The sequence below is a fragment of the Monodon monoceros genome, unplaced genomic scaffold (genome assembly GCF_005190385.1).
Source record: "Monodon monoceros isolate NGI ecotype Baffin Bay Population unplaced genomic scaffold, NGI_Narwhal_1 Super_Scaffold_10, whole genome shotgun sequence".
Taxonomy (NCBI): Eukaryota; Metazoa; Chordata; class Mammalia; order Artiodactyla; family Monodontidae; genus Monodon; species Monodon monoceros.
In genome coordinates, this window is record NW_021703766.1 from 50,920,611 (window position 1) to 50,933,705 (window position 13,095).

The 13,095-nt window shown below is 54.0% G+C and overlaps 1 protein-coding gene across 16 annotated transcripts; it reads right to left on the reverse strand.

Annotated features, from left to right (window-relative positions):
• Positions 1-1,109: 1,109 nt before the first annotated feature.
• Positions 1,110-12,552, reverse strand: MAMSTR (MEF2 activating motif and SAP domain containing transcriptional regulator). 16 transcript variants are annotated; one of them, XM_029239038.1, is made up of 10 exons: positions 12,337-12,552; positions 11,705-11,788; positions 10,531-10,569; positions 9,734-9,909; positions 9,371-9,555; positions 8,937-9,039; positions 8,529-8,723; positions 8,041-8,241; positions 7,908-7,962; positions 1,110-7,687 (listed from the first exon to the last, which is right to left on the reverse strand). In XM_029239038.1, exons 2-10 carry the CDS (start codon positions 11,760-11,762, stop codon positions 7,404-7,406), a joined length of 1,296 nt encoding a protein of 431 aa, XP_029094871.1. In that variant the 5' UTR covers positions 11,763-11,788; positions 12,337-12,552; the 3' UTR covers positions 1,110-7,403. The 16 variants fall into 16 exon arrangements, 11 of the variants coding, with proteins under 11 accessions (XP_029094871.1, XP_029094851.1, XP_029094843.1 ...); XM_029239018.1 differs by having other exon boundaries at positions 7,908-8,241; positions 9,734-9,867; XM_029239010.1 differs by having other exon boundaries at positions 7,908-8,241.
• Positions 12,553-13,095: the final 543 nt, after the last annotated feature.

The following is a 13,095-nucleotide window of genomic DNA, read 5'->3' on the forward strand; positions in this document are numbered from 1 at the left end:
CTGCAGTTAATGGTGATTCTCACTTTTGTTGGCATATTTCTACCTTTCTTTATCCTTTTACCATCTCTGGATGTGTCTGTAAACACAACCATTTTGTTCTGCTTGGTCTTTATTTCCCAGCTTTAGTGAATACAATTTATATACATAATATCCACCCGTTTGAGAGCAGCACTATTCATAATAGCCAAAAAGGGGAAACAACCCAAATGTCCATCACCTGCTGAAGGGATGAACAAAATATGGTGGATCCATAAAATGGCATATTATTCAGCCAGAAAAACGAGTGAAATACTGGAACCGAAAGTGGGGGTCTGGCTGCTCACCGCTCAAAAGCTAATAAAGAGGCAAAGTTGGTGGAAAAGAAAGTTTGCCTTATTTTCGATGCTGGCAACTGGGGTGGGGGTGAGGGTGGAATTCTGTCCAAAGGCCAACTCGCCCTCCTTGACAATCAGTGGGAAAGAGCTTTTATAGACAGAGGGAGGGGGCTACATGCAGAAATAGCAGTCAGCTCTGACCGTCATCTTGAAATTGGTCATTGGTGGTCTGACCAGCATCATCTTGATTGTTTTAAGTACGGTTAGTCTTCAGTTCCAGGGTCAGTTTGTTCCCATTTCCTGAGGACAACTCTCAGAATTATGGCAGCTTATGTCATGGCTACACTCTGGTCATCATGTAGTTAACTTCTTCCACCTGGTGGGGATTTCAGTATCTACAAGATGGATCACAGGATATGACTCAGAATATTATCTATAGCCCTTGAAGAGGAATTAAAGGTCCTTGACTTTGCTTAGTGACTAAGCTATTACTGTTTTGTCCTGTTTGACTGCTTTTTTTGCTTCTGCATCTTCTAATTTCTCTGATTAAATTTATTCTTTGGCTAAAGGTTTTCCACAGACAAAAAGCAGGCAGAGGACATGGCGGGGAAGAACCATAGGGTCCTGCTCCATTTTAATACTGTACATGCTAAAACATGGGTGAACCTTGGAAACATTATGCTGAGTGAAAGAAGCTGAACACAATGGACCCCATGTGGTTCCATTCATATGACATATCCAGAACGGGCAAATCCACAGAGACAAAAAGTAGATTAGAAAAAAAAAAAAAAAGTAGATTAGTGTTTGCCTAGTGGGAGGAGCAGAGGTTTGGGAGGAAATGGGCAGTGACTGCTAATGGGTATGGATGGGGTTTCTCTTTGTGGTGATGAAAATGCTGTGATATTGATTGTACTGCTGGATGGGCCACTCTGTGAATATACTAAAAGGAACCACTGAGCTGCTTCTGTTACTGAACCTAGCTTGGGTCTGCCTGCCCACGTGGAGTAAAGACAATCTACTGACACCAGGTTGTGGTGAAGGAAAGTGCAGGGTTTATTGCAGGGCACCAAGCAAGGAGTCCAGGCAGCAAGTGCTTAAAAGACCCGATGGATTTCAGGGAAGGGTGTTTTGTTGTTGTTGCGGTACGCGGGCCTCTCACTGCTGTGGCCTCTCCCGTTGCGCAGCACAAGCTCCGGACGCACAGCCTCAGCGGCCATGGCTCACGGGCCCAGCCGCTCCGCGGCATGTGGGATCTTCCCGGACCGGGGCACGAACCCGTGTCCCCTGCATCGGCAGGCGGACTCTCAACCACTGCGTCACCAGGGAAGCCCAGGGAAAGGTTTTTAAAGACAGGGTAAGGGAGAGGGGCTGTGGGGTGCGTGGTCAGCTCTTGGACATTCTCCTGATTGGTTGGTAGTGAGGTAACTGGGAGTCAACATCATCAACCTTCTGGTTCCAACCAGTCTGGGGTCTCCATGCTTGTGGGCAGCATACAATTAACTTCTTCCACCTGGTGGGGGTTTCAGTATCTGCAAAACAGCTCAAAGGACATGGCTCAGAATATTATCTATAGCCCTTGAGGAGGAACTAAAGGTCCTTGACTTTGTTTAATGGCTAAACTATTATTATTTTGTCTTGCTAGACTGTTTTTCCTTTGCTTCTGCATATCTCACCTCTCTGATAAAATTTATTCTTTGTAACTCGGGGAAGGCCTAGGAGGCTGAAGTGTTTCTACAGACAAGAGGTATGTGGAGGACGTAGGGGGATCTGTTCCGGGAAGGCTCCATAGGGTCCTGCTTGGTTACACCTCCTGGTCACTTTAGTTTTGCCTTTTCTAGAATCATAAAGAATCGTTCCATGTTTAGTGTTTTGTGTTTGGCTTCTTTCACTTAGCATCGTGTTTCTGAGATTCATTCATAACCTTGCAGGTATCAACCACTCACCACCTTTTCACCGCTGAGTAGTATTGCACTGTGTGGGTGTCCCATGGGGTGCTTATCTGTTCACCATCTGATGGACATTTGGGCTCTCCCCAGTTCAGAGCTATAATGAATGATGCTGTTATCAACATTTGTGTACAAGTCTTTATGCAAACATGTTTTCACTTCTCTTGGGAAAATACCTAGGAACCTGGTCATCTATGAGGTCAGGGAGAAGAAGCGACTTGTCTAGGATCCCAACATAGGGAGGGGCTGGGTTCAAAGTCTGAATGAAGGTTTGGCACTGAAGCAGTTTGCCCAAGGGAAGGAAAGAGCCTGTCTTCCAGAGAATAAATGTTCACAATTCCCATTTCCCTCTTTTCCTCCCAGTTCAGCCATCTAACTCCCCCCCTGCCCTGGCTCTGAGGTCTTCATCACCAGGCTGTCTGAGGTATGGGAGTCCCCATCATCCACCATCAGGGATAAACAAGATTTGACAGAAACAAGAGGTAACAGTGGACAGACTGAAAATGAGATAGCTGGACAACACCAAGGGCAGGGCAACCCTCGTACACACACGGTGGTCGCGTGGGGGGACACAGCCATTTGGCAGAGGAGTGGAAATCAAATCAATCCTGTGGGGCGGTGACAGTCACTGACACTTAATGAGCACTTACTATACGCCAGGCATTGTTCTAAGCACCTTACACAGGTTAACTCGTTTATTCCTCACACCACCCACACAAAGTACTATTGCCCTTGTTCCTATTATATGAATGAAGAAACTGAGGCACAGAGAGGTTAAATGGCTTTGCCCTAGGCCAGGCAGCTAGTGATGGAGAGATAAGTCCGCACAGGTGAATCTGGCCCCAGAGATGACCCTCAAACACCATGGCACCTGCTTCTGTGTCAAGCTCTCCTGGGTGTGTTTCCCAGAGAAATTCTCCCACAGGTCCCTGAGAGGCTGTGCTCGATGATGACGAGGATCTCAGGTGGCTGGTGGAGTTGGGAGCTGGGGGGTGGTCATCTCTGGTGAAGCAGAAAGAAAAAAGAAGGTGGACGATGGGAATTCCCTGGTGGTCCAGTGGTTAGGACCCCACGCTTTCATGGCTGAGGGCCCAGGTTCAATCCCTGGTTGGGGAACTAAGATCCCACAAACTGCGAGGCCAAATAATAATGATAATAATAATAATAACGTAGAGGTAAAAGGCAGAATAGAATAGAAGTCAGTGATTGGAAGCAGCCAGTTAGCTATGTGGTAACAGAGAAAGGAGGGAGAAAGAGAGATACGAAGGGAGGGAGGGAGAAATGGGGTTGGGGGGGAGAGCAGAGAAACAAAGGGAAGGAGAAGGGGGAGAAAAGCAAAATATATTCTTCTCCAGTCTACCCAATGAATATGAATGTATCTTTCTGGGGAGTACGTCTATAAAATAAATTGGTAATTTGTCAAATATATTCTTGGTGTTTTTCATGCTTCCATTGAGATCGTGGGATGGCAGCATGGTGGGGGGAGGGGTCCCCATCTGACCTCAGCCTCCCCCCAGCTCCCCCATAGGTCCAGGCCTCATTTTTCCCCACCCCCTTGGGGGAGGCCCAGTCCTTACCTCAGGGGCAGGAGGAAGTAGCTGACATGTCTGGAAGAGGGCTGAGGGACAGGCCATGGAGAATGCAGGACCCAAGCCCGTCCCTCAGACTCTGGACTCAAACCTGCACATTCCTCGCAATCCTGGGTCTGTCTTTCAAATCTCCACCTTCCAGAGAATTCCTTAGCCGCCCCTAGCCCTGACTCTCTTTGAGACTGCACACAGGGCCCACAGGCTCTCAGCCCAAGGCCGCCCTCCTCTGGACACAGGAGAGATGGGGACAGAGTGAAGACACAAAGGCAGGCAGAGATGGGAACAGACTGATATAGGGGTATAGGCATAGAAGTGTCAGAAGGGAAAGAGAGACAGAGGAAGACCTGCCAGACCCCTTCTGATCTTTCCAGGGCTGACTGTACCCTTTTCCCAGCAATTTTCATCCTGATGTGAAGGGTCCTGTAGGACTCAGCCACCACCCACCTCTTCAGCCCTGAATTCTGCCACAGCACCAACACCCACCTTTTATTCCAGGAACCCCGACCTCACAAGTTTCCCCAGGTGGCAGCACCCTTCACACCTTCAAGCCTTTGCATGTTCTTCTCCCTCTACAAGGATGCTGTCTTCCAAGAGGTTCCTCTGACCAGCTTCTCCTCACCCTTTGAGTCTTGGCAAAAATATTTTCTCTGACCACACTGTCCCATTCCCCTGCAGCTTCTGGTCACTTTCTAGGAGTCATGCCCCTCCTATTCCTTGTACCTTTGCCATGAAAATACCTATCACCCTGCCTTGGGACTCTCTTTGCAAATGTCTGAGCTTCACCAGAGCAGAGATTGAGGTTCTTTGATTTTTCAACCCTGAGGGTACAGGCTGTAGACATATTAATCTGATTTAAAACCCTACTCCAGGGGCTTCCCTGGTGGCGCAGTGGTTGAGAGTCCATCTGCCAATGCAGGGGACACAGGTTTGTGTCCCGGTCCGGGAAGATCCCACATGCCGCGGAGCGGCTGGGCCCGTGAGCCATGGCCGCTGAGCCTGCGCGTCCGGAGTCTGTGCTCCGCAGCGGGAGAGGCCACAGCAGTGAGAGGCCCGCGTACCGCAAAAAAAACCCCAAAAACCCTACTCCAACACCTCCTGTCTGTGTGACACTGAGCAGGTCGCTCCCCTTCTCTGATCTTTAATTAATTCATCTGGAAAGTAAGGAGGACAAATTCTACCTGATTGGTTTGGAAGACATCAAAGATTCCCTTTGCCTCATGGTAACGAGCATTGGTTCCCTTCCATTTTTATCTTGGATCCTCAATGTTCACCAGAGTTTACACACTTCGAGGCACTAGAATTGTCGATCAGCAGCTAATAATGGTGGTTAATGTTTATCATCACATGTCACATGGCAGGTCCAGTTCATGGACATTCTCAGTGAACTCTCTCAGCCACACTTGGCTGTAGGTACAAATAAGGAAACTGACATGACAGCAAGCCAGGGGAAGTCACTGGTTCTAGGTCCTGTAACACATAACTAATCCACTGTACATTCCCACCCGTAGTGGACACTGTTGGCAGCCTGCCCAGGTCCCCTCAGATTCCTCTTACCAGTTCTGTGCACCCAACACCTGGCTTCTGTGTGCTTTATGCATTAATCATGGCTTTTTATTTCTGTATTTCTGGTGCTTTGACATCTGGGGCCTTGCTGACATTGGAGGGACTGCCCCTCCCAGGGCTAGCCAATTCCTAGAGGTAATAAAGGACTGACATGTAAGTATGCCTTTCACATGCAAAGCAACCAACCCAGAGCCCATACCCCCAACCACTTCCTTTATGGCATTCTATACTTCAGGTCACTATTCACCTGCCTAATCACCCCAGGGCCAAGTTCCAGGCAACTGGGGACAACCCTTACACCCCGGAGCCTGCTCAAATTATTCAAACTAGACAATCCTAAGCTTACCCTGCCTCATCTGTTCCTTCCCAAGGAAACCACAGTAAAGACTCTTGTCCAAGTCTCTCCTCTTCCCCTCTAACTCCTGACTGACCCTGGTGCCCTGCAGAGCTTGGCATGCCCCCTTCCTTTGGGATCTGTGAAAATAACAAACTATCTTTTCAATGGCAGTTGTCTCCCGATCTATTGGCCTCACCATACCTGAATGATAATAGACCTATATTTTAAAACAGTTTGCTGCTAAGGGCTTACCCTGCAACCTTGTTCCCAAGACTGCCCTTGAGCTTGAGGTGCCTGGAGTCTATATCCTGCCCCCTTCTTGTGACCTGTGGCCCATGACTGCCTAGAGGGGTGGTAGTGGCAGGTCTCCAAAGACAGTGCCCAATGGCCACGCCCCCGGTATTCATACATTTGTGTAGTCTTCTCCCATATCGTATTCAGCCTGGGCTACCTTGACTCGCACTAACCAATAAAATGCGGTGGAAGTGACGTTGTGCCAGTTCCAAGCTTAGTCTTTAAGAGACTGGAAGTTTTTGCTTCCTCCCCTAGGAATGCTCACTTTGGGGGGCCCTGAGCTACCATGTGAGGGGTCCAGCTACCTGCTGGAGAAAGGAACCACATGGAGAGGGAGAGCACTGAGACCAAACCCAGAATGAGAGAAGTCCAGATATCCCACAGCCCAGTAGGGTCAAGCCTACTAGCCATCCCTGCCAAGGTGCCAGAGGCACCTGAGTGCGCCATCTGGGATATTCCAGCCCAGTTGGGCCCTAAGAGGACTGCAGCTTTAGTTGACATTACATGGTGCCTCACTGAGCCCAGTCAATCCATGGAATTGTGAACAATCACAGACAGTAATTAAGACTCTAAATTTGGGGGCGGTTTGTTATTCAGCAATAATAAACCCAAAGAGGGATCTCCCTTTGCCTCAAAGGCCCAGTTCCCTTTGCCTCAAGGTGGGAAAGACTCTACCACTTAATTTATCCTGCAGAGCTCCCCATGGGATCAGGCTAATGCTGGGACTTCACCTGAAATCACATTCTAGCTAGTCTTCTCCCCCATTGCTGTCCTGTTTCATCTATTCCTTCATTGGTTTCTCCTGGGAGCATTTCTTTCCCAAGTCATGGATACACAAACCTTGTCTCAGACTCTGCTTCCGAGAGAATCTGACCCCAGATGTGACACATCTGATTTTTCTCATCTCCAATCAGAAGCCAAGGGTCTGGCAGACTATTCTCTCTCCCTACTCTTCCCTGTCCCTCTCCTGCATCCAAAAAGTACAGACCACCTTCCAGACTCCCCAGCAACAGGCATCCATCTAGTCAGTGGGATGGGGGAATGAAAGTGGGAACAAAAACATCCATGAGTTCTCTGAGGGAAGCAGCAAGCAGCTTGTTTTGCCCTGGTCAGCAGCAAATGAAACCTCTTTGCCCCCAACCACACAACCATGGAGGGGATCACATGGAGGTCAGGCAGAAGCCAGGAGGTTGGCATGTCAGCAGCAGTACAGGGGCCAGGTGGGCATGAGAGTTGTCTCTGATTTTGTGTCTGTGGTGGGAGGGATTCTGCTGGTTGTTCCAACCCCTCCCTCAGGGAGTCAATCTCTGTGGCCTCTCCACCCCCACCAGTTCACAGTCCCTGGAAATCCCAAAATCCATCACCATGGATCCTCCAGCAGGTCCCACAGCCTGGTGCCACTGGAATCAGATAAGTCAGCAGAGAAAATGCTGGGGGCTGGGGGGCCACAGCCCAGTGGGGGACCCCCACTCAGAGCCTCCAGCCAATCCAAGGAGTCGGTGGGGCCCCTGGGAGAGGGGGACGGGGAGTTCGTGGGGGATGGGAGCGAGGAAGAGAAGACAGATGAGAGGCCTTCAGAGTCCGGGGAGGGGGACAGCAAGTCGAAGGAGCCGGGGAAGTCCAGGGGGATGGGGGGCAGCATGTCTGTAGGGGAAGGAATGAAGTGTGAGCTTAGGAAGGCAGGGATCCGGACCCCAGCTCCCTATTCGTCCTTTCCAGGAGTCTAGGCCCCCAGCGCATTCCTCCCTAGGACTCAGGAGTCCAGACACCTCAGGAGTCCAGACACCAACCTATTCCTCCCGCGAACACAGAAGCCCAGAACCTCGGCCCCCTTTCCCCCCAAATCTAGGACTTCGGCTCTTACCCTCAGGCTCCACCTGATCCTCCAGGATGTCATTGATGCCCCGGTTCGGAAGCAACTGTGGACGGGCAGAACTGGTGTGAACCTGGGACTCCAGCCTGATCCTGACTGAGACCCTAGGCCCGCTCCCTCTCACCTGCGCTCTGCGGATCGCTTCCTGCAGCTCCTCCTCCAGTGTCAGGGCTGTCGAGGCTGCTGCTGAAGGGATCGGTACTGGAGCTGGAGCTGGAGCCTGAGCCGGCGATGCAGCCGGAGCCGGAGCAGAAGCCGGAGCCGTCACAAGGGTTTCCGCGGCACGTGGAGGGGGCAGCGAGTGAGACGTTTGACTCGTCTTCAACTAGAACGGCGAAGAGGGCGAGTTCCTATAAGCCGTGCCCACTGGGAGCAACCCTATCCACTCGCTACCTGTGGCTCCACCTCCTGGTCCCGGCCCAGGCCTTCACTCATCCATGGCTCCCTTTGGCTTCGCCCCCTATTCTTTCATTGGCTTCCCTTCCCTTAAGATCCTCCCCCTTTGCTCTTAACCGCGCCCCACACACTTTATTGGCTATTCTTTTCTCGACTTCCCGCCCCGTCCCGCTGTGTCTTCTCCTCATTGGTCCACGCGCGTAGTCCCTCTCTCACCGAGCCCGGCCTCCCAGCGGCTCCCAAAGCCTTGCGCCTGAAGCGAGGCCAGGGAGCACCCGCCGGACCTTCCACGCGCCGCGGCTTCGGCCGCTCGCGGGGCGGGGCGCCGCCGCGCATGCGCTCCAGGAGCATCGACTTGGTCCCAGACACTGGGAGGCCCCGCAGGCGCAGCTGCTGCCGGAGCTCTGAGACCTAGGGAGGGAGGCGGAAAGAGGCCGTGCTAGGCGGGCTCCGGGGCGCAGGTGGCGGGGAGGGGGGGGTTGGAGCTGGACATTTGGAAACCGAGAGGGGAGGGACTGGGGACTCTAGGTCCTGGATCTCCAATGGAGCAGAGGCTGCAAGGTTAGACTTCTGGGTCCCCACTGAGCGAGGGGGCCAGCCTGGGAAGCTACTCCCCAAACTCACCGTCAGCTCCTCCAGTTTCAGAGTCTGAAGTTCCAATTTGTGTGGAGAGGGCGAGGGGCTGGGGACTCCTGGTGGGGAGGGAGTGAGGGGACTGAGCTTCATCCTGGCGAGAGTTGTGAAGGGAAAACAGGTTAGAAGGAGCAGAGAGAAAAGGCATTCTGGAGTCCTCAAAGACGGGCTCATGAAGATGCAGGAAAGCAAGGGACCTGAGTTCTGAAGCTCCGCGAGAACAGAGGAGGCTAGTTCCGGTGCCTGAGAGAAGAGGAACCGCGGCAGGGGGCGGGGGTGGGGAGGAGGTGGCTCAGGCTCTCGGGGATGAGGTCAGGATTTCTGGGAACTGAAGGAAGAGGGGCCGGGGATTTGGACTCTTGCGTCCTGGGGGAGGAGGGAGCTGGGGGCCTGAACTTCCTAGAGAACAAAAACAGGGGTCATACCTAGGAGGTGGCTGCTGTGAGTTTGTCCATTCCCATGGAGGTGGTCCAGGGGGACCCAAGGCCGACCCTTCAGCCTGGGGGTCTGCCCTGGACCCTTGTCTCGGCTCTGGGGGCATGTACTGGTGGTATGTCAAGTTCTTCTTGGGCTTGGGCTCCCTCCAATGTTGGGAGATCTTGGGAGACTCCTGAAAAAGCAGCTATGATGTCAAACGCTTCTGCTCCATTCCCACTTTCCTGCCCCAGAGCCCCATGAAAAGTATGGGGTCGGCTTGTCCCCATCAGAGAGGAGCAAAATGGGCAGCAGTAAGGAGGACCAAGGCTAGACTCTCAGGGGGACTTCCCTTCACTCTGGTCGAGACTCACCTTCTTCAGGGACCGCCAAGGGTAGTGTTTTGGCTCAGGGAGAAGGACCCCAGGGCTGAAGAGGAAAGGCGCTGGGCTCGAGGGTGAGGCTGGGGCCGGAGCCAGAGCCGGGTCTGCGGCTGAGATCCATGGATCTGGATCCGAGAATGGAGAGGCAGCAAAGGACCCTGAGAGGCCTGCAGGCAGCGAGCCAGGCAGGGAGAAACAAGGCTGCATGGGAAGGAGGACCCTGGAGGCCCCAGCCCCCCGGGTGCAAGAGGACAGAGCCAGGGCGTGAAACCCAAGTGGCGGGAGCTGGTTGTCTGGACTCCTGTATCTAAGGGCAGAAGTGCTAGGGACCCAGAATTTTACATTCTGAAGAAAGGCAGGAATCTCCTCCTCAGTCACCGAGGGTTGTGGTAGCTGAGGATCACAGATTCCTGGGGTTTTGCTGGGACAGGGGTGGGACCAGCACTCCTGGTTCTTGGGGAGAAAGAAGCTGAAAGCCACATCCTGAGATTTGTATGTGTGCCAAGTGTGGGGTGTGGGATGCCTGTCTTCTCCAAAGAAACAGGATCTGGATCCATGCATTTCATTGGAGTGGGAAAAGCCCAAGAGCAGGAAGAAAAGCTCCTAGGGGTGGGGCAGCCAGGGATCTGTACTCCTGGGTCCTGGGGAAGGACAGGATGGGATTGCAATGTACCCTGAGGCATAGGGGCTGAGTCTCGGGAACCGAAACTAGATGTGTGGCAGCTGCACTCCAGGGTGCCCCAAGGGAGTAGGGCCGCCATCCCCTCCCTTTCAGGGCCCACACTTACTCGTGTCCTGATAGCGTCTGTGGATCCGAAGCTGGAGGACTGTGGAGGAAGGTGGGAGGAGAAAGGCGGGAAGGGAGTGTCCAAGAGCCTGGCCTGGCAGGCGAGTGTGAGCTGCAGTTGTTGGCGGGACACGTGTGCCCAGCCCCCTTACACACCCCGTGAAGGCGGGTGGGCGGGCAGCCTGCTCCCTTCCAGGGCCTCCTGCTTGTTCCCTGCCAGCACAGCGCCGAAGGCCAGAGCCGTTCTGGGGCCAGGAGTCAGCCAGCGGAGCAGGCAGGAGGCAGCCCTGCCCCCAACTCCTCCACCTGCCCCCTTCGTCAGCCGATGCCCACCCCATCCTCCGCCCAATCACCATCTTAGTGTTTGTACCTCGCCCCCTTTCATCCCCGCACCCCGTTTTGCACACGCCCACTCCCTTCTGCACTACCTCTGGGCCTCCCCTCAGTCGCCCCCTTTGCACACCCACCTTCAAACACGCATTTCCCTGGCCTCTATTTTTGCATCTACAGCACTTCTGTGCACTGGTACCCTTTGCCACTCTTCATCCTAGGCTCACTATCTCGGCACACACCCAGCCACGTTAACGCATTCAGAATTTGCCCGCCAGTTGTGGAGCAAGGATCTCTCTTTGCACATTTCTTTGTACACGTGCACTCTTTTGCACACTCCTTGCTCTTTGGTTACTGGTGTCTTCGCACCCACCCAACCACAGAAGCAGACTCATTTGCACACTCAAGTACGCTCTGTCTACTCAGGACTTTACCTCCAGCTGTATCCACTTGCACACTTTTCACCTGCGCTGGGACCTGAAATGCAACCTTTGCCGCCTTCAAGGCTTGAGAACTCATTGTCCCCTTGCCCACAGTTCCACACTGGGCGCTCCTCCGATTTGCACAGGTGTCAATTTAAGCCCCTGTTCCTTTGCAGTACCTGGTCCTCTGCACACCCACCCCTAGCCGCCCATTCCCCACTATTCACGTGAGCATTGCACCAGCCATTTGCACACTCACTGTCAACCACAACTCCACCCCTTTGCTGGGGCCTCCTTTACATAAATAATCTCTTGCACAGAAAACACATGCCTTTGGCATGTGTCACCACCCCCCTCCCATGTCACCCCGCCGTGCGGACTCCCAGACTCCCTTCCCTACGTGCACAGAGAGAAGACTCTCACCAGATCGGAACTTGGAGCGAATGATTTGGGAGCGCTGGGAGGAAGCCGCCAGGGTCATTGCCAAGGCTGGGATGGGCACCTGGACTGGCAGGGAGAGCAGGCCCCCCACAGGAGGCAGGGTCAGAGTGGAGGTCAGGCGTCCCTTGCATGTGAACGCAGCAGGGAAAGGGCCTGAGGAACTTAGAGATGGGAGCGGCCTTGGGCCATAACTTCTGGATCCTGGGGGAGGAGGGGGCTGGGTGCCCAGACTCCTGGGTGTGAGGGAGGACGCGCTGAGGGCCCCAACTCCTGGAGTCTGGGGGAGGAAGGACCTCAGATCTGGGACTCCTGGGTCCTAAGAAGGAGGGCACTGGTGGCCTGGATCCCGGGTCTATGAAAGGAGAGGGAGGAAAAGGGGGTGAAGGGAAGGAGCTCAATACTCTAAGGGGCCTAGAATCCAACAGCCTTGATCAAGAGGGGAAAGGGGACCCGATAGGTCCCTGGGGAATGGAAGGGTCTCTGCCACCTGCACTTGAGAAGGGCGTGGGTGGGTGTCAGCCGCCACTGTCTGTGGGGAAGGGACTAGGATCAGAGAGGTGACAGAAGAGTTAAGGCGGATTCCCCTCCCACCCCCCACCCCAGGGGCTTCTCACCAGGTGGGCTCGGCTCAGCTGTGCTCTGGAGCGGGTTGAGTCCCGCAGTCAAAGCTGGAGGCGGCAGGTTCCGCCCTACCAGCCTGGGACCGCCTCGTACCCCCCTTTTGGGGGCGTGTCGGGAGCGATGGAGAGGGGCGGGGGGAGACAGGAGCCCCTCCTGGCATCATGAGAAGGGGCGGGAGCACGGACTGGGAGAGCCTGGGGCGGGGCGGAAGTCGGGGTTCCCGGCTCGCTCCTCCTCCACGTCCTGGGGCTGCGGGGTCGAAAGGGGCAGCGGTCGATGACTGACAGAAGCAGGTGCCAGGAGAGGGGCTCAGGGTGAGCAGCAGCGGCAGGTGGTCGTGCCCCGTCCCTATAGGCAGGTGCCACCTGTCGCTTACTTTTTCCCTGACGCAGCAGCCAGAGTCGGATTCAGGGGAGGGAAAAGTTCAAACTGGAGCCCCGAACTCCTGGGTGTGAGGGAGGAGGGGGCTGGAGACCTGAATTCCTGCGTTTGAAGAAAAAGAGGCAGAGGCTTGGACTCCTGGGCCCGAGGGAGGAGTGGGTTGCGGGCCCATACTTTCGGATGTGAGGGAAGAGGGATTCCAGGACAGGGACAAGAAACGTTGAGACTCATCAGTGTGCCCGACAGGCAGAAAGGTCCAGAAGGGGCTTGGGAACCCAGACTCCTGGGTCTGAGGGAGGAGGCTGGGGTATGGGCTATGGAAGGTCGAAGGGAGCGCTGGTTATTTCCCACTGGCAGGACTGAGGGCGTGA